Below are 24,524 nucleotides of genomic sequence, written 5' to 3'. Positions count from 1 at the left end.
GGAAGAACTGAAGAGAAGCCTGAACAAGTATTGTTCTATAAAGACCAATGGGGAGGCTTCCCAATGACATTTCTATATTGATACACTTCAAACTATGGGGAGATACATTTTCGGTGGATTCTCCTGTGTAATTATAACAATTTTGCGGAAAGTAACGATGCTAATACACATTTGAAGCATGGCTGTAGATCAACAAATGATCTTTTGTGAAGCTGAGAATGCGATGCCAAATCTGCTTGGGCCAATATGCTCAGATGTGCTGGGTCTGCATGCAAGGTGGATGATGCACCATGTATGCACACTCTCTTCAGGGGCAAAAGGATTTCTAAAAATCTAATTGAAAATAAACCTGGGTTTTTCTTTCACTAAATCACAATATTTTTTCATTTTTGGATGAGTAAGTATAGACCCATACAAACAAAGTTATGTAATCCAATGCAAACTAATGTCAGAAGCTGAGGTGGTTGTATCTTTCTATACTTTGGTGTGAAATAGTGAAATCCTTCTTTGAAAATTCAGGGCTATGAAACTGGTTATTTTAATGTTAAATTCTAAATGTACTGTTATAGGCCCTTCTAGGATGTCAATGAAGTTTCAGCAGCAGGCACTACAGGCAGCTGTAGGTCTTTTCAATTAAGCAGAGTTTAACTTGGCTGGGTGGACGTGAGAGAATCTGATGTTTTCAGATGAACATGCCTGCATAATTTAGACAATCAATATTAACTATTTACATAATCACAGTCACTCATGAAGAACAGTGCAAAGAAGTCTTACATTTTAAATCTATTTTTAAAGAATCTAAGCATAACTCAGTGCATATAAAATGTTAGATATAAGAGGAGAGTTAGGCCATTTGGCCCATCACGCCCGCTCTGCCATTCAATCATGGTTGATATGTTTCTCAACCCCATTCTCCTGCCCTATCCCCTTATCCCTTGATCCCCTTACTAATCAAGAACTTATCTATCTCTGTCTTAAATATACTCAATAATTTGACCTCCACAGCCTTTTGTGGCAATGAATTCTACAACTTCACCACTTTCTGGCTGAAGAAATTCTTCTTCATCTCAATTGTAAAGGGTAGCCCCTTCACTTTGTGGCTGACTCCTCAAGTTCTAGTTTCTCCTACTTGTAGAAACATCTTCTCCACACACACTCTACCTAGGCCTCTCACTATCTTGTAAGTTTCACTCAGATCTCCCTCTCAATCTTCTAAACTCCGTCAGTTACAGATCCAGAGTCCTCAACCACTTCACCTATGACAAACTCTCCATCCCCAGGATCATTCTTGTAAACCTAGGGACCCCATAGAAGGCCAACACATCCTTCCTTAGATACAGGGCCCAGATATTGCTGACTGTTCAGGTGGAGGGAATTAAAGTCCTGCCATCTGAAAAATCTTCACCGAGATTCTTCACATCGGATGCATAGTTGTTGTTGACATTAGATTGCTCTCTCTTGCGGTCAACCTGTTTTGAACTTTTTGACTGAAGCAAATATTTGTCGGGTAATTCCTCAGACCTGCTCCTACTACACTGGTGTCATGTGTAATCAGGAATCATATTGCATTAATTGAAAGGCAACACAGGCAAAGCAAGAGCCAACCTGAGGAATTGCTTCACAATCGTTCGTTCACAATAAAACGTTTGTCAGATGCTAAAATCAGTATTGTCGAATTGTTAAATATGCCGGGGCACTGCACTATTGGGGATGCTGCCTTTAAGACATTAAAGTGAAGTCCTCTCTTCTTTCTCGTGTGATCACGAAATATCCCATGGTACCGGATCACAGCATGGGATTTCACCCTGACGCACAGCCAATATCCATTCTTCAATCAACATTTCTAAAACAGATTATCTGGCTGTGATCACATTTCTGTTTTTCGGAGCTTACTGTGCACACTTTGGCTGATTTGTTTCTTACAGCATGGCGTGTGTTTCATACATTCTTCATCAACTGTAAAGAGCTTTGAGGTTTGCTAAGGTCATGAATAGTACCTTCTAAATGCCAATGCTTTCTTTCTAAGATGCAACCTATACCTCAAAAAGTTGAGGGAAACACAATTATACTTTCCTCATTTTCTTTTCGTTATTACAATCCTACACAACTCACCTAATAATGGAGTTTATGCAGTATGGCCAAATGTTGTGCAGTCCATTGATTTCTTGAAGGGAAATATCTAAGCTCCATCTATTGTAAGAGGCCAAGGCAAACTGTCTGTTCTGTATAACATTGTAACTACAGCAGTTCTATGAGAGTTGCTAGAGCTTAAACAAAATAAATATCAGTGCAAAATAACTTCATTTGGTATTTGGCATTTGTCCAAATGGTCTATACATAATGGCAGCAATGTTCTATACATTTGTGCACATGTGACTGCTAATCAGTACAAGTTGCTTTTATTCTGGCTTTGTATTCCAAAGATCAAATATGGATTTAATCATTGTTTGCTGAGCAAGGGTTACTGGAGCATTTCTTTGCAAAAATGAAACTGGTTCCCTGCCCATTGTGACCCAATCTCAAATTTTCAAGACTTCTTGATATTTGTCTGAGCACCAGCGTTGATTTAATGAGGCATCTGTTCTTGTTCCAGTTGTGTTTTGTTCCATACTGTTCTAATGCTGTCTTACCTATAACATATGCTGCAGTTTAAAAAAAATACACCTTCTGCATGTTTCTAGGAATTTAATCCAAAAAAAGCTAAAACTGCTGAAACTACTCTTTATGAACCTTAGCTAGTTGCAACTGAGTTCACAATGGATAATATTCAACAATATCCTTAATATATAACTATCACTAAACGTATTGAAGGTGCTATTTGTTTCCAAGTGATAACAAAGCCTAAAAACTCACCTGCTCTGATTACTTAGAGGTGTTTTCACAATCTCTACTATTCAGTGGAAGCATTAAGCCATTAATTTTAAGCATATTTTGGCTGTCACGGACAGAGGATATGTATTTTCTTACTTCCAGGGATCAATGGGTTTTGCATATGAGGCCTGAGTGTTTTTAAATAACCCCTAATTGCTCTTGAGGTTTATAAATGTGACATCTAACTCATTTGTCTGATATAATCATTCACTCAAATGGAAGCAGATTGATAAAAAAGGACGAAGCAATTGCAGAGCATAATTGTCTTTGTTTTTCTTTTGTGACAGACTTGTAGTTCCTTAGATAAATGTATGCTTTAGCTAGGGTGACATTCTTGTAATGTAAAGGATTCTTGGGAATCTGCGAGGCTTGCTGTAGTCAAATTTCTCATGAATTTAGTTCTCAGTGTGCTTGAAATTGGAATAGGCTAGGGAGTGTCCTTCTCCCTGTTTCAGGATATTACTGTTTGAGTGCTTAAGTGACTTGCAGCAGGTTCAATGTCTTTGTAATGGACTCTGTTGGATCTCCTATCACTAAACAGCTTCTTGCTGTCTTTTAAAAATGAACAGAAAGTATAGTTCATGCATCTTTTCATTGTTGATGATTACATTGAACTCTTTCATCACTTTATGGTATGATCAAATAGACTGACAGGGTGGTAATTGGCCTGCCCGCAATAACCGCCCAAAGAGAATCCCCCTCGTCCTCACTTACCACCCCACCAACCTCCGGATACAACACATCATCCTCCGACACTTCCGCCATCTACAATCCGATGCCACCACTAAAGACATTTTTCCATTCCCACCCTAATCTGCCTTCTGGAGAGACCACTCTCTCCATGACTCCCTTGTCCGCTCCACACTCCCCTCCAACCCCACCACACCCGGCACTTACCCCTGCAACCACAGGAAGTGCTACTCTTGCCCCCACAATTCCTCCCTCACCCCTACCCAGGCTCCAAGATGACTTTCCACATCAAGCAGATGTTCACCTGCATATCCACCAATGTGGTATACTGCATCCGCTGTATCCATGGTGGCTTCCTCTACACTGGGGAAACCAAGCGGAGGCTTGGGGACCGCTTTGCAGAACACCTACACTTGGTTCTCAATAAACAACTGCACCTCCCAGTCATGAACCATTTTAACTCCCCCTCCCATTCCTTAGATGACATGTCCATCCTGGGCCTCCTGCAGTGCCACATTGATGCCACCCATAGGTTGCAGGAACAGCAACTCATATTCTGCTTGGGAACCCTGCAGCCTAATGGTATCAATGTGGATTTCACCAGCTTCAAAATCTCCCCTTCCCCCACTGCATCCCCAAACCAGCCCAGCTCGTCCCCGCCTGCCTAACCTGTTCATCCTCTCACCTATCCCCTCCTCCCACGTCAAGCCGCGCCTCCATTTCCTACCTACTAACCTCACCCTGTCTCCTTGACCTGTCTGCCCTCCCCGGACTGACCTATCTCCTCCCTACCTCTCCACCTATACTCTCCTCTCCACCTGTCTTCTCCTCTATCTGTCTTCAGTCCGCCTCCCCCTCTCTCCCTATTTATTTCAGAATCCTCTCCCCATCCGCCTTTTCTGATGAAGGGTCTAAGCCCGAAATGTCAGCTTTTGTGCTCCTAAGATGCTGCTTGGCCTGCTGAGTTCATCCAGCTCCACACTTTGTTATCTCGGATTCTCCAACATCTGCAGTTCCCATTATCTCTGACTGGATTTATCCTGTTGTTTTTCAGTGTGCAGGAGATACCATGGCAATTTTCCACAGTGTTGGATAGTACTGTATGTTGTACGGAACAGCTTGGCTAGGGGCATAGTTAATTCTGGAACATAAGTCTTCAGTACAGGTGCCAGAAAGATGTCATTTGCAGTGTCAAGTGCTTCAGCCGTTTCTCTAAAATAAGTGAAGTGAATGGAATTGGCTGAAGACTGGCATCTGTGATGTTGGTTAGCTTTGTTGGAGGCCGTGATGGACCATCCAGACAATACTTTTGGCTGAAGATTGTTGCAAACTTTTTGGCCTTATCCTCATCATCGAGGATTGGGATATTTGTAAATGTCCTGCTCCAGTAAGTTGTTAATTGTTCATCACAATTCATAACTATGTATGGCAGGACTGGAAAGCTTAGATCTGGTTTGTTGGCTGGTGTTAGAGTCATAGAGTCATACAGCACGGAAACAGACCCTTTGGTCCAACTCGTCCATGTGAACCAGTTATCCTAAACTGAACTAGTCCTGTGTTTGGTTCATATCAATCCAAGCCTTTCCTTTTCATGTATTTGTCCAAATGTCTTTGAAATGATGTAGCTGCTACCACCACTAACACTTCCCCACAGCTCATTCCATCCATGCACCACCCTCTGTGTGAAAGATTTGCCTCTCAGTTCCTTTATAAATCTGTCCTCTTCCACCTTAAACCTACACCTCCAGTTTTAGACTTACTCACCCTTGGAAAAAGACCTTGGCTATTCACCTTATCTATGTCCCTCATGATTTTATAAGCTTCTAAAAGGTCACCTCATTGTTTGATCTGCAAATAGTGCTGTGCTGTTGCTTCAGCAGATGACACCTCATTTTTACAAATACCTGGCGCTGCTCCTGGCTTATGCCCCTGCAGTCTTTGTTAAACCAGGACTGGTCCCTGGTCTTGATGGTAGTGGGTGTTATGCCAGGCCACAAGTATACATACTGTGTTGTTGCAAAATTCTGCTAATGATGGCCCACAGTACCATGTAGATGCCCAGTCTTGAGTTGCTAAATCTGTTTGAAATCTATCCCATTGTGCAGAATGATACTGCCACACATCATGATGGAGGGTATTCCAAACGTGAACTATCAGAGAAACATTTTAAATATTTTTACTGGTGAACGAATGTGTTCATTTGGTCAACTTTTCTGTTACTGACTTTGCAAGCTTTGGTATTAAACTCTTAGTACATTGTAGTAATTTTTGTTCCAATTTTGTTATTTATTTAGCAGTTTGAACGTGACTTGAGAAGATACACCAACCATGAGAAAAACATGATACTGGACAACCATGGTCTATATGACAAAAAGAAGGTACAAGTGAACAGAGCAGATAATTGATTTAAATATGTTTTACGGTGGCTCAAGCTGAATAATAATTGTGAGCAGGCTGGGTCGTTTAACAACCGAAAGAACTGAGGCTAATTAGGAACAAAAAACAGAAGTTGCTGGAAAAGCTCAGCAGGTCTGGCAGCATCTGTGAAGAAAAATGTGAGTTAGCGTTTCGGGTCTGGTGATCCTTCCTCGGAACTTCCTCAGTTCAAAGGAATAATCACTGGACCCAAAATGTTAACTCTGATTTTTCTTCACAGATGCTGCCAGACCTGCTGAGCTTTTCCAGCAACTTCTGTTTTGGCAGATCATTTTATAATTTGTCTGAGATAGTAAGAACTGCCGATACTGGAGTCAGAGATAACACTGTGTGGAGCTGGAGGAGCACAGCAGGCCAGGCAGCATCAGAGGAGCAGGAAAGATAACGTTTTGGGTCGGGACCCTTCTTCAGAAATGAGGGAGGGGGAAGGGGCCTCAGAAATAGAGAGGAGGGGTGGGGCTGGGAAAGGTAGGTAGAATGCTGATAGGTGATTGCAAGTAGGGAGTGGTGGGGAGTGGTCAGTAAGGTGGGAGGAACAGATAGGTGGAAAAGAAGATGGACAGCTTGCGTCAGGCCAAGGAGGCGGGGATTGGCCATGGATGTCCTGGTCATGCGCACTTGCCCAGTTTCAATAACAACCAAAACAGAATCTCCTTCATCCTCAAGTACCAACCTACCAACCTCCGGATCCAACACATCGTCCTCCGACACTTCCGCCATCTGCAATTCGACCCCACAACCAAAGACATTTTTCCCTCCCCACATCTTTCCGGAGGGACCACTCTCTCCGTGACTCCCTTATCCAGTCCACACTCCCTTCCAGCCCCACCTTACCCAGCACTTTTCCCTGCAAGCGCAATAAGTGATACACCTGTCCCCACACATCCCCCCTCACCCCCATCTCAGGCCCCAAGAAGACTTCCTACATCAAGCAGATGTTCACCTGCACATCTGCTAATGTGGTATACTGCATCCGCTGTTCCCGTTGTGGTCTCTTCTATATCGGGGAAACTAAGTGGAGGCTTGGGGACTGCTTTGCAGAACACCCACGCTCGGTTCGCACTAAACAACTGCACCTCCCAGTCGCAAACCATTTCAACTCCCCCTCCCATTCCTCAGACGACATGTCCATCCTGGGCCTCCTGCCGTGCCACAACAATGCTACCCGAAGGTTGCAGGAACAGCACCTCATATTCCACTTGGGAACCCTGCAGCCCAATGGCATCAATTTGGACTTCACAAACTTCAAAATCTCTCCTCCCCCTAACGCTTCCCAAAACCAGCCCAGCTCATCTCCGCCTCCCTAACCTGTTCTTCCTCTCACCTATCCCCTCCTCCCACCTCAATCCCCACCCCCACCCTTCATCCCGCCCCCTTGACCTGTCCGTCCTCCCTAACTCCCCACCTACACTCACCTTTACTGGCTCCATCCCTGCCTCTTTGACCGGTCTGTCTCCTCTCCACCTACCTTCGCCTCTATCCATCTTCTATCCACCTCCCCTTCTCCCCCTATTTATTTCAGAAACCCCTTCCACTCCCCCATTTCTGAAGAAGGGTCTCGACCCGAAACATCAGCCTTCCTGCTCCTTTGATGCTGATTGGCCTCCTGTGTTCATCCAGCTCGACACCTTGTTATCTCAGATTCTCCAACATCTGCAGTTCGTACTATCTCATAATCTCCCTACCCTGGCCTCATCCAATGAAGAAGCCTCCTTCTCATCCCCTCCTCCCTGACCTGACACAACTTGTCCATCTTCTCTCCCACCTATCCGCTCCTCCCACCTCACTGACCAATTCCTACCACTGCACCCACCTATCACCATTGCACCTCCATTCCCTAGCCCCACCCCTCGTCTCTCTAACAATTTGTCTGTATGTGTTTGGTTGGGTATCTTAGTTATCTTGCAAGAGGTATAACTCTAGTTATTCTGGATGAGTGATATTCATGGTAGGTGTTTAAAAGTGTAGAATAATTTCCATTTTGCGTACAGCTGTTGAATGTACTCAGATTTATAAAGCAGCAAAGTAATGGCTAACAGGTGCGATATTAAATCCTTGCGAATGCTTAAAAAATCAAGAATTTAGTTTTCATTATCAGTTAGCGGGAACCAGTCACATGGCCACTGTGTTATGCAGCTGAGCCCCTTTTATTGAGACAAGATCAGCTATGATTGTATCAAATGGTTTACCAGGTTCAAGGGGCTGAATTGCCTATTTCTGCTTGTGAATCTTACGATGTTGTATGCATTGAGATAGATATTAATTTGGAGCTGGATTTAAACTGTCCAGCTGAGGTAATGATATGTTGTCACATCCCATGTGTGGATAAGGGCTCAACAATTGTCAAGGTACGACAGTATTAACATACTGTTGTAGGTTAGAATCACTAATAAAAACTGCCAATCTGTGGAAAGTCAGGCATGTTTTGTCTGTCCATGATGTCTCATGCAAGTGTGAGGAAATGGAATACTGTGAACATCTTATGGTAGACAGTGACGATGGTGAACCTTTATATCATTTTACAGAGTTACGCATTTCTGATGTATACCTTCTGAAACAAAAACCGCTGTTTGAGTCTGTATGTTTGTATGAGATCAATTAATCTTATTTTGAAAACTTACTACTTGCATTAAAGTAAACACAATTCGTGTACAGTTAATAGACTTCCTTCTTTCACTTCAAATAAAAATATGGAGTGAAAATATGCAACAAAAATGTCAAGTTAAATAAATTAAATTTTAGAAATTTCCTTTCCTTCAACATTGTTTCAAGTCAGCATGATGAAATTCATAACCTTTTCTCATCCATAGCATTTGCACAGAGAATGGTAGCTCACAATAACTGGTTCCTTACATTACATGCAATGGATGCACTCTCTTCAGTGTGCCCATTGTATGAATCCCATTGCATTTGTGACAAACATAGTTGTTTATTTATTGCCACCACAACAGTGAGGACAGAAACTTTCTGTGATGACCCAGTATAAACAAGTAGGGTGTGACACTGTCTAAATAAAGTTACAACAAAATAAAGAACTACAGATGCTGGAGATCTTAATTTAAAAACAGAAAGTGTTGGAGAAACTCAGCTCGTCTGGAAGCAAATGTTGGGAGAAGACAGAGTTAACTTTTCAACTGCAGCTGTATAAAACAATATTTAGGCAACATTGGGAGTATTGTATGCGGTTCTGGTTGCCACATTGTAGGAAGGATGGGTGGACTTTGGAAAGATTGGCAAAGAGGTTTACCAGGATGTTGCCTGCGCTGTAAGGAGAGAATGGGCAAACTTGGGTAGTTTTCACTGGAGCATTGGAGGCTGAGGGGCGACCTGATAGATATATATGAAATTATGGGAGGCATGAATATGGTGGATAATCAGAGTCTTTTTCCAAGAATGGAATTGTCGAATATGAGGGGGCATAGTTTTACGTGAGAGTGGGATGAGATGTGCAAGGCAAATGTTTTACACAGAGCGTGGTAAGTGCCTGCAACACACTGCTAGGGGAAATTGTAGAAGCAGATATGAAAGCAATATTTAAGGGGCATTTAGACAGACACGTAACCAGGGAGGGAATAGGGGGATATAGATGGTGTACAAGCGGATGGATTAATTTAGAATGGTATCATGATTAGCATAGACATGGTGGGTGAAAGGGCCTGTTCCCGTGCTAATTGTTCTGTTCTGTATTCTATGTTCTCAGCAACATGGTCTAATAACAGCAGATTTGAATGAGAGATCTGCCAAGTATCTCACTGCATCTTTATATTTTTGACAAGTGGCGTGAAAACTTTCCGACCAGGCAACAGTGAGATGCTTATTAAGGAGGATTATTGCTTGTTAAATGCCCTATTGTTGGCACAACTCATCTCATTAATATTCAGCTTTCTATTTTACATAATACACCAAACAAGCAAGAAGAAAACATGAGTTGGAAATCAGAACAGGTACCTGGCAAATTCAGCTTGCTGCTTGTTCTGAAGGACCACTATATTTGACACGACATGAGAGTATCTCAGACATGCTCCATTGGCACTGGTCACACACATCTCACGTTGACAACATTAGCATCTAAAGTGCAAACATGAAGTACTCTCATGGCACATCTGTTATCTACTTACAGAATTCTTCTGCACTTGGGCTGCACTCACTATGACTGTAATGCTGCAGCAAGGACACTGCACTCAGGGGACATGCGCCTAGCTCATGGAGTGGCCAAGACTGCATCTTCAGTCTCTTTGCTCTTGTCTAAGTGCTCACTCATTCCAGGCCTAGCTGGATGTTCACAGCATCCCTGCCTTGCATCACCTTTCCTTGACTAGCTATTGTGTACTTTGCCCCAACAGCCAGAACTATGATTCATTTGTATATTATTAGATACCAATTCTGTCCGTGGCTGAAATAACCAAATCTGTAGAAGATACTCTCGCCTTTATTCTTTTCATGATATTGAATTTGGAGTACACTATTTGGACGGCCTAGAAATTTGCAATTGTTGAGTTGTCTATTATTTGTGCCACCGTAAGACATCCAATTTATTCCATGAAGACCGAAAGTAATGGCTGTTTCCTCAGAAATTCTTTCAAGGCAGAAGACAACTGATTCAATTAGGTCTCCTTCTCTGGCAACTGAACTGGGAGCTTGCTCATTGAAGCTGCCTTAACACAATGTCACAATTTAAATGCTGGTACTGAGCCAGGGACCCAAATCAAATTCCATCAGTCTTGTCTACAATCTGTTAAAAGCTATGATACAGTTTTCCATGGAATGACCATCTGTTTTCAGATATCTATCGAAGTCTGGTCATGTTTCCGTAGGCATTGAACAGATCATCTTACCTGCAAATTTAATCCAAAAGCTTTAAAAGAAAATTCAATTCCCTATCAGCATCCAACTCATAAAATATTGCCGGCTTCACATGGTGGCAAGTGTCAATAGCAAAGTCATATCTTTGTTCCTCTTTAGTAGAAATCTAACAAGTTCACATATCCACAACATTATTCCATTGATTACAAAATTCAGACTTTATAAACATTAGAGGTTATTAGTGTCCTGTCAATTTACACTTACTTTTTTGCCATTAGTTAGGATTGCAGTTTTCTGTCTACCTTTTCTTTTTCTTAGCTTCCAAACTTCACCTTTTAGGCAATAATTCTATACCACCATGCTCTGTTCCAGAAAGTCAATTAATAAAGCATCATCCTGGACCAAATTTCTACTCATTTCTGTTTTTATTCATAGAATTAGAGATTACAAGAACACACTTTCTAAACAAATGGCCGCAATTCTAATCTGCGATAACAAGGTGTAGAGCTGGACGAGCACAGCAGGCCAAGCAGCATCAGAGGAGCAGGAAAGCTGATGTTTCGGGCCTAGATCCTTCTTCCTCTGATGCTGCTTGGCCTGCTGTGCTCGTCCAGCTCTACACCTTGTTGTCTCAGATTATCCAGCATCTGCAGTTCCTACTATCTCCGAAACAATTCTAATCTGTGTCTCCTTATGGAAGCTTGAATTAATACCCAGTTGAAACATATAATCTTTAAAAAATTGGCATGGTAGAGCTTAAGGGATGGAGGAGAGGAGGCTGTGTGACATCTATTGTGACTATCTGTTTTAACTAAGGATTATTGCTCATGTTATTGGTAGAATCTTCATAACTGATCAGTGCATTGCCAGCTCATACTATAAATCTGTAGATTCATATTGCACTGTACAGCTATTTATACCAAAATAGAATTTATTTATTTAATAGATACTTTGTATTCCCTTAATATTGAAATTATTTTCTTCATTTTTTTCTAAATTTCTTCTAAATACATGAGGAAGTGATTGTCTTAACAACATTGTATATCTGCATCACTCATTTCTCCCCATTGGGTTAATATTTTGTGAATTTTCTGATAATTTTTTTTATTCTCCATTTGGCTTCACACTTGTAACAGGTTTGAATCTTTCTGAAAAGTATCAGTTGCATCCTCTAACCTTTCTACAGTCTCTGCTTCAGTTTCACTTACTTTTTGACGTCATGCACGAAAATAAGAAATACATTGCACTCAGCTTCTCTATAGTCCGACATAATGCATCTCATGAATGTTCTCTTCCCTTATTTTTCATGTATAGCTTCTTAACCAACTGCACTTCATCATCCGTGGATTTTAGTCTTATTAAGAACTTGATCTTGGACACAATCTTGTCGAAGATTTTTTGAAAGCCGAAGTAAACTGATGAAATTCCTCTGTCTACTTCTGATGGTCTGAATGAAGATATTTGTTATACTGATTCTCCTTTCTATCTTAGCACTGATGTTGCTTAGTTATTATGAAGCTGGTGGTACAGCAGCCTGGTCTTAATTAAAGTTTCTATTGACAGCAGCATCTGTGGAAACATAAAGTGAGTTAATTTATCAGGGGATTGAATGTCTATCAGAACTGATAAACATTAGAAGCATAACAAGTTTTAACCAAGTAATTATGAAAAGATGGGCTTGCTTTAGATGAAGAAAATAATAGTGAAACCTTTGGGGTGGGGGTGGACGGCAGAAGCAATCAAATGACAAAGGATTGGTACAAGGCAAAGGGAGATTGTAATTGATTCTTATAAAGAAGCAAATGATCTGTCTGGAGGAGGTGTGAATGGTAAGGTCATGAACAGCTGACATCCAAAGAGGAGGAAAAAAAGAAGCTCAATAAGCAGGAAATTGTGAAACAAAATGGGACTAGAGATTACAGCGTGTAATTCTTCAATTCAATGTTGAACCCAGCAGGCTGTAAATTGCCTAGTTAAAAACTGAGGTGGTGTTCTTCACTGGCACAACTGAAGATATTGATGTCAGAATGAGAGTGGGAGGGGAATTAAAATGACAAGTGACCTAATTCAGGGTTTTGCTTGCGGTCTGAATGCAGATGTTCTGCAAGACAGTCACCTATTCTGCAACTGGTTTCCCCAAGAAGAGAAAGCCACAATGTAAGCAGTAATTACAGTATAATATATTGAAAGAAGTGTAAGCAAAACACTATTTCATCTGGAAAGCATGGTTCAGACTCTGCTGATTAGGTGAAGACATGTTAAGTGCTGATGTCACTTTGAAGCTGGTGGAAGCTGATCTGTTGAGTGAGGAGGCTGGTGGGATGAAAGTTGAGGACAATACGTGCCTTATTATGGTTCTGGAAGGGTGACCACAGAGCAGAGATTTGAGAAACGGCATGAACAATATTAAGCACCCTATTAACCATTGCTATGTTGATGAGAAAGGGCTGGATTTCTCCATTTCCAGTAAGGATGGTAGACAGTGCATTCAAGGAGTCTAGTCTGCCATGGCCCAGGATTCATTTTCATGTGCAATCTTCTGTTTATATCTTGATCTATACAACCAAGTTGTTGGGCGTATTTCTCAGAGTAACATGCCCAGAGGTGGAAGTCCTCACCACTGGTAAGACCTCTGACTTAGATACCTCTGACACCACATTTAAAATCCAGCTGCCTATCACTTCATGCACTGAAAACCAGGAGGTGCTTGATCTTAAGTTTAAAGATGTTGCAGAGGAAAGGCAACCAAACTCCTTGCTTCTAAGACAGACACTGTCTGGTGCTGGTGGACAAGGTGATGGATAGCCCTTTCCCCCTATTGATTTTGAGTTACTCTCAGCTTGGCTATGAATGCAGCTTATCGCTACTAAGTCTCCAGAAGTATTGCTAGGATGTTACCAGAGCACGGAGTCCTTGCATTATCCCGAGCCTTCGTTTGGGTCTTGATATCATTTTCAGTGAATCCAAGTGGCTAAAGATTGATATCTAGGATACTGGGAACCTCAGGATTATCGATTTAGTACTTCTGTTGAAAGTTGATTGCACAGTCTTTGCCAGGTGTAAGTCCTTTATGTCTGGCTTCATATGTAACTACATATAGTTGACATTTGAAAAAAAAATGAGTAGAATCAACCTGATCTTCATTGGAAATAGTTAAATTAGATAATTAGAGCATTTTTACCTCAAAATATAAATTTTTCATTCAGATTCTCTTTGTCCAAAACTGGGCTTTGATCTGCCAAGGAAAGTATGAGTGAAGACTAAATGTTGTACTGGGAGAGGAATGGTATGGGGATTGGGTAACTTATATATTTCAGATTTTTAAATTTTTTGTTAATTTAGAATTCAAAAGCTGCAACTCTGAATTAAATTATCAGTCAAAAGGTTTATGTGAGGCTGTGTATTTGTTTGCCCAGACAATACAAGACTGATTTTTGATGATGTTAAAGATATACAGAATCAAATATTGGTAATCTCCTGGAATGATTTGAAGATTTTTTTAAAATCCAAACTACCCCAGTTGCTTGAAGTATAACATGCTGAATTAGAGGGACGAATAGTGAAAGCCATAATTAAATGCAACTTACAGAACTAAGAGCAAAATTTTCCTGAGCAATTATAGGAAAGTTCTTGGTCTCAGCATAAAAATATTGAAAAATTAGAGCACTTGTTGTGGAAATGATGCCTGAGTTTAGGAATAAATCTGAGTTTAAGGGAGATTTGTAGCTTCACCTTCATTTGATTTGTGCTATACTTTCTCTCATTATCCAGGGTAGTTTCATCAGGGAGTCAGAACTGATGGCTTGAGAGAGCTTTTGAATTTTGTGCTACCTTAATTTGCCAGCAAAAGAGTGAAGGGTATATATGTATCAGTGAAGCCGAACGTGACTGTGGCATCATGTGCTTCAACTTTGTTGCAACTATTTCATGCTTGAAACTCTAGCTGTACAGCTACATTGCATCTTACAATGACTACCCTCCTGAGAAACCAGTATGTGTGAAATGCAATAACAGAGCTGAAACTGTGTTTGAAGGCTAGCTTTAGAAACACAGTAAATGTGGGACAAATTGACTGGCAGTGTTTTGGAGCATGGAATTGTAGGACCTCTGCCTGGGACATTATGTTAGTGTTTAATAGTTATTATGAAATGTGCCATTTTCTTTCAATCTCTCCCATGTCTGATAGTGACAGTAGACTGCACCCAACCAAGCTATTTCCACTTTTTAGAAATGATGTACCATCGGAGGAAAAGTGCATTCGTAAGAGTGTCAGATACATCGTACTGGGATTGGAGAAAATTTTCACAGGCAAACAGAAATTGATTGGTTACGCCTGGGGGAAATAAATTATTTGAACCAACAATGAGTAGTACCTGGGTGGGTTTGTGAACAAGCAGGGCTTCCTCTTGGAACTGTTGGGTAAGGATATAAGATAGAGAGGTAGACGTGGGCCATTCAGCCCATCAAATCTGTCCCACCAGCCTTGCTGATCATACCTCACTGATCATATCTAATAATTCTCAAATCCACTTTCTTGTCTTCCCCCAAAATCCTTGATTCCCTTACTGATCAAAAATGCGTCTCTCTCAGGAATGAATATACTTAATGATCTAGCCGCCACAGCCCACTGAATAAAGAATTCAACAGATTCTCAGAGAAAAGTAAAATCCTTATCATCAATGTCTTAAATGTGAGACCCCTTATTCTGAGATTATGCCTTCTGATCCTATACTTTCCCGTAAAGTGTAACAACTTTCCAAATTTAGCCCAACAAGTCCTCTAAGACACTTGTATGTTTCAATAAGATTATCTGTCATTCTTCTATATTCCAATGAGTACAGGCCCAATCTATTTAACCTTTCCTTAAAAGACAATCCCTCTATACCTCATGTTAAGCTCATGAATCTTCTCTGGGCTGCTTTGAATGCCATTGTTTTTTCCTTGGATAAGAGGGCTAAAATTGTTCACAGTATTCCAGCTATGGGCTAGCTGGTGCTTTGTATAGTTCCAGGAAAACTTTCCCAATTTTAACACTCCATTCCTTTTGAAATAAAGGCCAACACCCCATTTGTGTTGACTATGTCGCTGAAATTTAATGCTAGCTTTTTGTGATTCATGGACAAGAATTCCCAAATCCCTTTGTGTTGTAGCTTTCTGCAGTATAGCAGGAGTGTGAGAACCAAAGCTGTAGGTCAGCATGGACAAGATTGAGGAGAATGTCGAGGTTAAGCCAAACAAGTTTATTTGGAAGAATAGGCAGGTCCAAGTTAATGAACACGGTAGGACTGGCAGTCTGAAGTGCATTTGTTTCAATGCAAGGAGTATAACAGGAAAGGCAGACAAGCTTAGAGCCTGGATTAGTACATGGTTTTGAAATTGTAGCCATTACAGAAACTTGGTTGAGAGTGGAAAAGGACTGGCAGCTCAACATTCCAGGTTTTAGATGTTTCATGTGTAATAAAGAGGGATGTAGAAGGGATGAGGGAGTTGCACAGTTGATTTGCAGATAATGCCATAGCTGCACCAAGTGAAGACATCTTGAAAGCTCATCCAGAGAGGTCATAAAGGTAGAACCCAGGAATAAGAAAGGTGCATTCACTATGATGCTGTTATACTGTAGACTTTCCAACAGCCAGCAGGGAATAGAGTTACAGGTATGTAAGCAGACCATGGAAGAAAGTAAAAAGACCAAGTATTTTGTAGTGGGTGGTTTTAGTTTTCCCAATTTTGACTGGGGGGTCGCTTAGTTCCAAGGGCTTAAATGGAGCAGAATTTGTTAGGAATGTCCAGGAGGGTTTCTTGAAACAATATGTAGGTAGTACAACAGGGAAGGGGTCATATTAGATGTTGTATTAGGGAATAAGCCTGGCCATGTGATCAGAGTGCCAGTAGGAGAGCATTTTGGGAATGATGATCATAATTCAGTAAGTTTTTTTATGGTAGTTTTGGATAAGAACACTGGTCATCGGGTGATAGTGCTAAATTGGGGAAGGCTAATTACAGTAGCATTAGGCAGGAACAGGAGAAATTAGAGAGCTGTTTGAGAGTAAATCTACATCTGGCATGTGAAAGTCTTTTGAATGCCAAATGACCACAGTTCAAAGCCAGTATGTTCCTGCACGGATGAAAGATGAGGTGGCAAGATTCAGGAACCACAGATGACAAGGGATATTGTAAGATATTGGTCAAAAAGAAAAAGGAAATGTGTACAGTTTAGGAAACTGAAATCAGACAAGCCCTTGAGGAATATAGAGGAAGCAAGAAAGAACATAAATTAGGAATTAGAAGGGATAAAGTCTATGAAATGTCTTTGGCAAGAAGGATGAAGGAAAATCCCAAGACATTTTATAAGTATATTAGAAGCAAGAGAGACGGTAGGTCTACTCAAGGACAAAGGATGGATTTTATGCATGGAGCCAGACCAAGTGGGTGAGGTCCTTAATAAGCACTTTGCACCATTATTTACCAAGGAGGGCATGGTTGGTTATAAAATCAGTGATGGGTAGCTAAAGCTACCAAGAACCCATTCTGACTTCCATGTCAAGAATTCACAGCATCCAGTTTGCTTGCTTCAGTTGGCACAATGGGAAACTGCATATTAATGAGCATGGATTGGCATTTGATTAGATTGCTAACAAGCTATAATCCCCCTTAATAAGTAACTCACTGCAGACTGGCAAAAATCGCATTTAAACATCTGGAGTTGAGCTATAATATGTAGTAGGTTGCTCTTAACATTGGGATAGGCCTCATGAGAACTCATCTGATTCTGTCAAGTGTCTCACCATTTCCCACATTGTTCAGGCCATATGATTCTGCCCATAGTAACTGTTAGCAACGTAATTGGTTTTAAGATGATAAGCAATGAACAAAAATGAAAATTCAGAAGTGCTGGATATGCTCAGTTATTACTTTGCAGAAGTATTTTGCAGTAGAGGGAGAGACTAGTACACTAAACTTTCCAAGAAATCTAGCAATTGTACCAGAATCAGGGACTTGTCAAATTTTGTGTCAGAATAATGGAACAATCTAGAAACTAATGACACTGAAGAGGGATATGTCACCAAGACCAGATGATTTTCATCACAGGGTTTCAAGTGAGGCAGATGAGAACATTGCAAATGTCCTAACAATGATTTTCCAACATGCATTTAATTTAGGAAACATTCCTTCAGTTTGAAAGCTTACAGGTATCATTCGTTACTTGAGAAAAGTTTAGTGTGGAAACCCTGGGAATTTTCAATCAGTTAGCTTAACATCTGTTGATGTGAAATTATTATAGTCTGTAATTAAGGATAGTGTGATAAATCACCTGGAATTTTTTTAGCTGCTGAGAGATAGCCAGTGTGGGTTTTTAAAGTGTGAATTATGTCTGATGAATCTGAATATTTGTGGATGCAAATAAAATGGTTTACAGTGGAATGTCAATGGTCATTATTCATTTGGACTTCAAAAGGCATTGAATAACATCCCGCAAAATAAACTGTTTCCTTGAGATAAACTCATGGAACAGAAGACAAATTGTTGGCTGGCTTAGGAGCCTTGAATGAGTAGCTAATTACAGAAAGTAGAGATAATATTTAGGTGCTCGAACTGAGAGTGTGGTCTCCCACGAGGACTTATAATGGGGCCTCAGTATTCACTAGGTTTATTAAAATGCTAAGTAACAGAATAATGAGCCATATATTTAAGTTTGCCAATGACATAAAAATTGTAATCAGTAGAAGGACAAAGTTATAAAGAAATATTAAGAGATTAATTGAATGGGTAAAACTGCGGCAAATAAATGTCAAAATGGCAAATGTGAGGTTATCCGCTTTGAATTTTCATAAGGATGGAAAATCTAAAAACAATGGAGGTCCAAACAGACTTAGGGGTTCTACACATTGTTAAAAATATCATGAATATGTGTTGAAAATTGTTTTTAAAATGGTTAATGGAATTCTTACTTTTATATCTCATGGATTTGAACACAAGGGAGTCAAAGTTATTTTATATTGTACAAAGTCCTAGTTAGAGCAAACCCGGAGTACTGGGAGTGATATTGTGCACCACACCTTAGGGTGGATATACTGATCTAAGAGGGTGTTGTGCTGTATCTCATGAGATATTAGTTTGCAATATGCCTTGAACAGACATACTCATGATTTCATCATTGTATCACAGCACGTGACCGGACTGTATTCAGGTCTCAGTCTCGATCTTATTGGAGGCAGTTGCAGCGTGACATGCTGAGAGAAGCATGCAGCAGTTTACATATTATCCTAGACATGGCTGTGCCTGGTTTTCTTTTCATTCACTTGTGGAACATGGGTGCTGCTAGTTAGCTGCTGTAGGTAGACCCATGGTGTTGTTAGGGTGGATTTTGACCCAGTGACACAGAAGGAATGGTGAGATATTTCCACGTCAAGTTGGTGAGTGGTTTGGAGGGAAACTGGCAGGTGGTGGTGACTCCAGTTGCTGCCTTTGTCCATCTAGAAGGAAGTGGTTGTGGGTTTGGAAGGTGCTGACTCAGAACCCTGTGTCAATTTCTGCAGTCCATCCTGTAGTTAGCACACACTAGCTACTACTGAGCGTCGATGGTGGGTGGATGTGGTGCCAATCAAGTTGGCTGTTTTGCACTGTATGTAAATATCAGGAGCTGTAGTAAACACCAATTGAACCCATCAGTACGACATTGTCCACATCTAGTTCTTATGTTCTTGGAATCAACATAATTACTAGCTCATCAGGCATAAATATCCTGCAGATAAAGACCCCATCATTGTATTTATGGAATGTCATAAGGGCTGAATATCTCAGAGTGTGCGGAATATATGTTTATCAGGATGATTTCTGGATTCCAACTGTTAAATTATCAGGAGGCGTTTCCTACTTGAGTTGTATTCCCTGGAATTTTGAAAGTTGGGGTGAATTAATCAAAGTTTTCACGGTAATAAGGGAAACTGACTCAGTACTGTTACTGTTGAAAGCAGAGTGCTTCATATGTTGAAATCCGGAAACAAAAACAGAAAATGCTAGAAAAATGCTCAGCAGGTTAGGCAAGATCTGCGTAGAGAGGTAAACCAAACCGTGATGTTTTACCGGAACTGGGAAAAGTTAAAGATGCAAGACATAGCTGGTGTTGTGACCACAGTTGCCTACCAATGATAGTCAGTGGTCTATCCAGATCAACCACCTCTTTGCAAAATGATTGGCTATCCCCACAAAACTTTGAAGATGCTGGACCACTTCTGGAGTTGAAAATTCTGTAATGGTTATTGTCTTTTGTGGTTCATTATTTTTGATAATGTGTCCCAAAAAGTGAATGGACATCATGGAGAAGTCACACATCATTAAATGCAAGGCTTTCTTCCTGTTGATGAATTAGAATTGGTCTGTTCATTAGTCCATTAAGTCTTTCAAGTAAAGGGAACATTGTCCTTAGGAAGATTTCTGGTGCTGATGCCATACCAAATGGTAAGCAATTGAAGTAAAATCTTCCAAGTAGATTTATTAAAGTTGCTAGCTGCCTTGCTTGTTTGTTTAATGGGACCAATCAAAAACAATATTGGCATCAAGCTATGTGAATACTCTGTATTTTGATAATTGTGCTAAATTTTCATCTGCTGTAGATTTCTCTTGCTACTGACTTCTTTGTGAGATCAACAAAAAAAAGAACAATACTGTCAGGGATTTTGTGCCAGTACTCTGCTGTTGGCTGCAAGACTGGGAAAAGGATTTCTAATCTTCTCAGCTCTTCCAGTTCACTATTCAATTGCTTCATTAATTGTTGTGGTATTTTTCTGGGCCTATAAAGACATGTAGGTTTAGCACTTATGTTCATCCTCAATTTTCTGAAAACTTGGAACAGTTTTTTCCTTCTGTTTATGAATTTGCTTCATTTACTGAATAAGATTCAGGTCAATTCTTGCTCTTCTGTTCAAAACTGAAACCTTTTGATCATAGAAGACACCTAAATTGTTTATTGTTTGATTTCTCCTATGTTGGAGATTTACTCATAGTGTACCTTTTAATATTTAATTTAGTTCTTCTGGACAATGAAAATTGAATTTTGGTTGGTTCTAGGCAGTGTTTTGCCAACCAGGGTCCTGTGCCTGGCTTGAAATTTGCAAGATGCCAATAATATGTCTGCATGTCAAAATGTCTGGTCAGAATAATTCCTCACCAAGGACAAATTTAGGTTCATCTTCTGGTGAGAGTTGTTCAATTTTGTTGATAGATTTTTGCATGAAGATATTGTATTCTCATTATTTTGCTTCAACACACCTTCTGAAAATGACTGTTTTCAGTGCAAGGAAGCAGTTCTCTGAAATGGCTACGGATCATATCTGGGAGGTTTTACGTACCACGACATTGCTGAGGATGTCTGATCTCCCTGTCATTGTCCTATCAGTTGTGTCATATTCTCTTTTGTTTATTTTATTGTCTTGTTCTTAAGAGAATGAATACATTCTCTAGATCTCATGCATCAAGGTTTTTCCTCTTCTCTGCGATTGATCTATTTTGCTTCAGGACCTCTGCCTGTCTTATCAATTAAATGCCTTTCTACAGTGAGGTTTGTTTTGCCTGTAATCAAGCTGACAAAGGCTCCTGAGCCAAACATAAAACTAAGCAGTCTCTGATCAATTCTGTCTTCTAATTTCCATATTCAGATATCTCAACTCATGTGCACAAGTTCCCATTAATAAAATCATCCATTGATTCACCAACTTTCTGAACTCCAATTGAAATTTATTAAAGTTATATCAAAAGCTTCCAGAACTTTTTCAGATTTGTCTGATGTTCCTTCGCCATTTGATTAACACCTCAACATTATCTCTTATGATTATAATGGAACAAAGAGATGTATTAACTTTACAAAGAATCGAGAGAACTGCAGATCAGGAAAAATCAGGAACTAAAACAAAAATAGAAATTGCTGGAAAATCTGAGGAGATCTGGCAGCATCTGTGGACATGATTCAAAGTTAGCATTTTGGGTCCAGCGACCCTTCTTCGGAACATAACATATTAACTTGTTTTGCATTAGTCTTGCTGTCTAATTTTGAAGCACTTCCGTATTTTAAAAACTGCCTTTTCCATGATACCCAATTCTGTGTCTGATCATGTCGGTCTCTATAATTAAATATTCCTGGCAATTACTTATCTTGTGCCACATCCTGTTTTGCTTGTTAGGCATCATTATTCTCTGTTTTCAGTTACCTTGCATTGATAGAGGTTTTCTCGGTAGTTTTTGGGAGTGATGGCCAAAGTAACTCCACAGAAGCCAGTATCCCATCACCAAGCCTCCCTTTATTTACACATCCAAAATTGTTGACACTGATCCAGCTCCCTCAAAGCCAGGTCTCAGGTTGAGCACAATCTCTGACATAGCTGTTTATAATCTGTCAGCCAGGGCTCCTTGATTGGACCAGATTACCAGCGTCAATCAGGAATCTTCTGTGAGGTCCACCTGGCTGGCCTCATTATAATCATACAACAGCATAATGGTGTTTTTACTGGACTGTTAACCTAGAGACCCTGATAATGTCCCAGGCATAGGTTCAAATCCTGTCATGTCAAATGGTAGAAGTTGAATTCAATAAAAAATATTGAATTAAGAACCTAATGAGGACCATAAGATAGTTGTGACTTTTCAGGAAAAGCCTATCTGGTTTACTAATGTCCTTTTAGGGAAGGAAACAGCTGTCCTTATCTGATCTGGCCTACATGTGGCACCACACCCACAGCAAAGTGATTGACTCTTAGTTGCTCCCTAGGCAATCAGAGCGTAGTCTGACAACTGCTCTTCCTAAGTCCGCAAGAAACTACAGAGTTGTGAACACAGTCCAGTTCATCAGGCCAATCAACCTTTCATCCACTGACTCCATCTGTACTTCCCTCAGCTTTGGGAAAGCAACCTACATAATGAGAGATCCCTCCCACCTCATTTATACTTACTTCTACCCTCATTCATTGGATAGAAGATGTAAACGTTTGAATACACATACAAATGGATGCAAGAACAGCTTCTTCTCCACTGTTATCAGACTGTTGAATGAACCTCTCAAATGTTAATTCTGATCTGTGTGTCTCTCTGCACCTTTGTTGTGGCTGTAACACTGTATTCTGCATTCTGTTCTGCTCCCCGATGCACTATGTATGGTACGATCTTCCTGTATAGCACACAAAATAACAATCTTCACTGTATCTCAGTACATGTGATAATAATAAATCAATCAGTTTAGAAATGGACAACAAGTGTGGGCCTGTCCAGCAATGCCCACATCCTGTGAATGAATAAAATTTTCTGAGTGCCCCCAACTCCATTACTTCCCATTGAAAAATCTCCCTGTTTGACCAGAAATGTATCTTTAAAGTTTTGAAAACCATGGAGTCGTAAGCATAGAAGTAGGCCCTTTGGCCCAACTAGTCCATGCCAAACATAATCCTAAACTAAACTAATCCGACCTGCCTGCTCCTGGTCGATATCCCTCCCAGCCTTTCCTCTCCATGTATCCATTCAAATTTCTTTTAAACATTGTAATTGTACCTGCATCCACCACTTCATCAGGAAGTTCATTCTGTACGCAATTCACCGCTCTGCAAAAAAAATTACTTCTTTTTAAAATGTTTTTCTTCTGACCATAAAAATGTGCCCTCTAGTCATGAAATTCACCATCGTTTGAAAAGACAACTAACATCAACTCTATCTGTACCTCTGATTATTTTATAAATTTCTATCAGGTCACCTCTCAACCTCCTATGGTCCAGTGAAAAATGTCCCAGGCTATCCAGCCTTTCCTTATAACTCAAATGTTCCATACCCAGGAACAGCCCGGTAAATCTCATCTGAACCTTCTCGAGCTTGGTAATATCCTTCCAATAACTGGGCGACCGGAATTGGACACTGTATTCCAGACGAGACCTCACCAATGTCCTGTACAACCTCAATATAATGTCCCAACTCCTGTATCCAAAGGACTGAGCAATGAAAGCAAGTGTGCAAAATTCCCTTTTAACCATCCTGTCTATATGTGACACAAACTTTAAAGAATTATGTACCTGCACCCCTACGTCCCTCTGTTCTAAAACACTACCCAAGGCCCTAACATTAATTGTATAAGCCCTACCCTTGTTTGTTGTACCAAAATGCAACATGTCTTATTTGTCCTGGTTGAACTCCATCAGCTATTTTTCAACCCCTTGACCCATTTGATCAAGACCCCTCTGCAATCTTAGAAAACCTTCTTCCCTCTAGATTAAGCCATCAATTTTGGTGTCATCCACAAATTTACTAACCATACCTTCTGTATTCTCATCCAAATCATTTATATAAATGACAAACAAAAGAGGATTCAGAACCGATCTGTGTGGAATACGACTGGTCACAGGCCTCCGATTTGAAAAGCAACCCTCCATCATTACTCCCTGTCTCCTGCCATTAAGCCAAGTTTGTATCCAATTGGCAAGCTCACCCTGAATCCCATGTGACTTAATTTTACTAATTAGTCAACCGTGTGGAACCTTGTCAAAGGCTTTACTAAAATCCAAATAAACAACATCTTCTGCTCTGCCGTCATCAACCTTTTTGGTAACTTCCTCAAAAAACTCAATCAAGTTTGTAAGACACGATTTTTCTTGCATAAAACCACGCTGACTATTCAATTTCTGCCTGTCTAAGTGTCCATAAATCATATCTTTTATGATCTCATCCAACAATTTACCTATAGCCATAGTCTG

The 24,524-nt window shown here is 40.3% G+C and overlaps 1 protein-coding gene across 2 annotated transcripts in view; it reads left to right on the top strand.

Moving 5' to 3' along the window:
• Positions 1-24,524, top strand: part of dntt (deoxynucleotidyltransferase, terminal) — a 308,352-nt gene that overhangs the window by 241,121 nt on the left and 42,707 nt on the right. For both annotated transcript variants that reach the window (XM_059653117.1, XM_059653118.1), the window contains exon 10: positions 5,856-5,939. In XM_059653117.1, coding sequence (XP_059509100.1) covers positions 5,856-5,939 — 84 coding nt within the window. The remainder of the gene's footprint in view (positions 1-5,855; positions 5,940-24,524) is intronic.

This window comes from Stegostoma tigrinum, chromosome 20 (assembly GCF_030684315.1).
Source record: "Stegostoma tigrinum isolate sSteTig4 chromosome 20, sSteTig4.hap1, whole genome shotgun sequence".
NCBI lineage: Eukaryota > Metazoa > Chordata > Chondrichthyes > Orectolobiformes > Stegostomatidae > Stegostoma > Stegostoma tigrinum.
The sequence above is the reverse complement of the archived record's forward strand: the minus strand, read 5'-3'. Positions and strand labels throughout refer to the sequence as shown.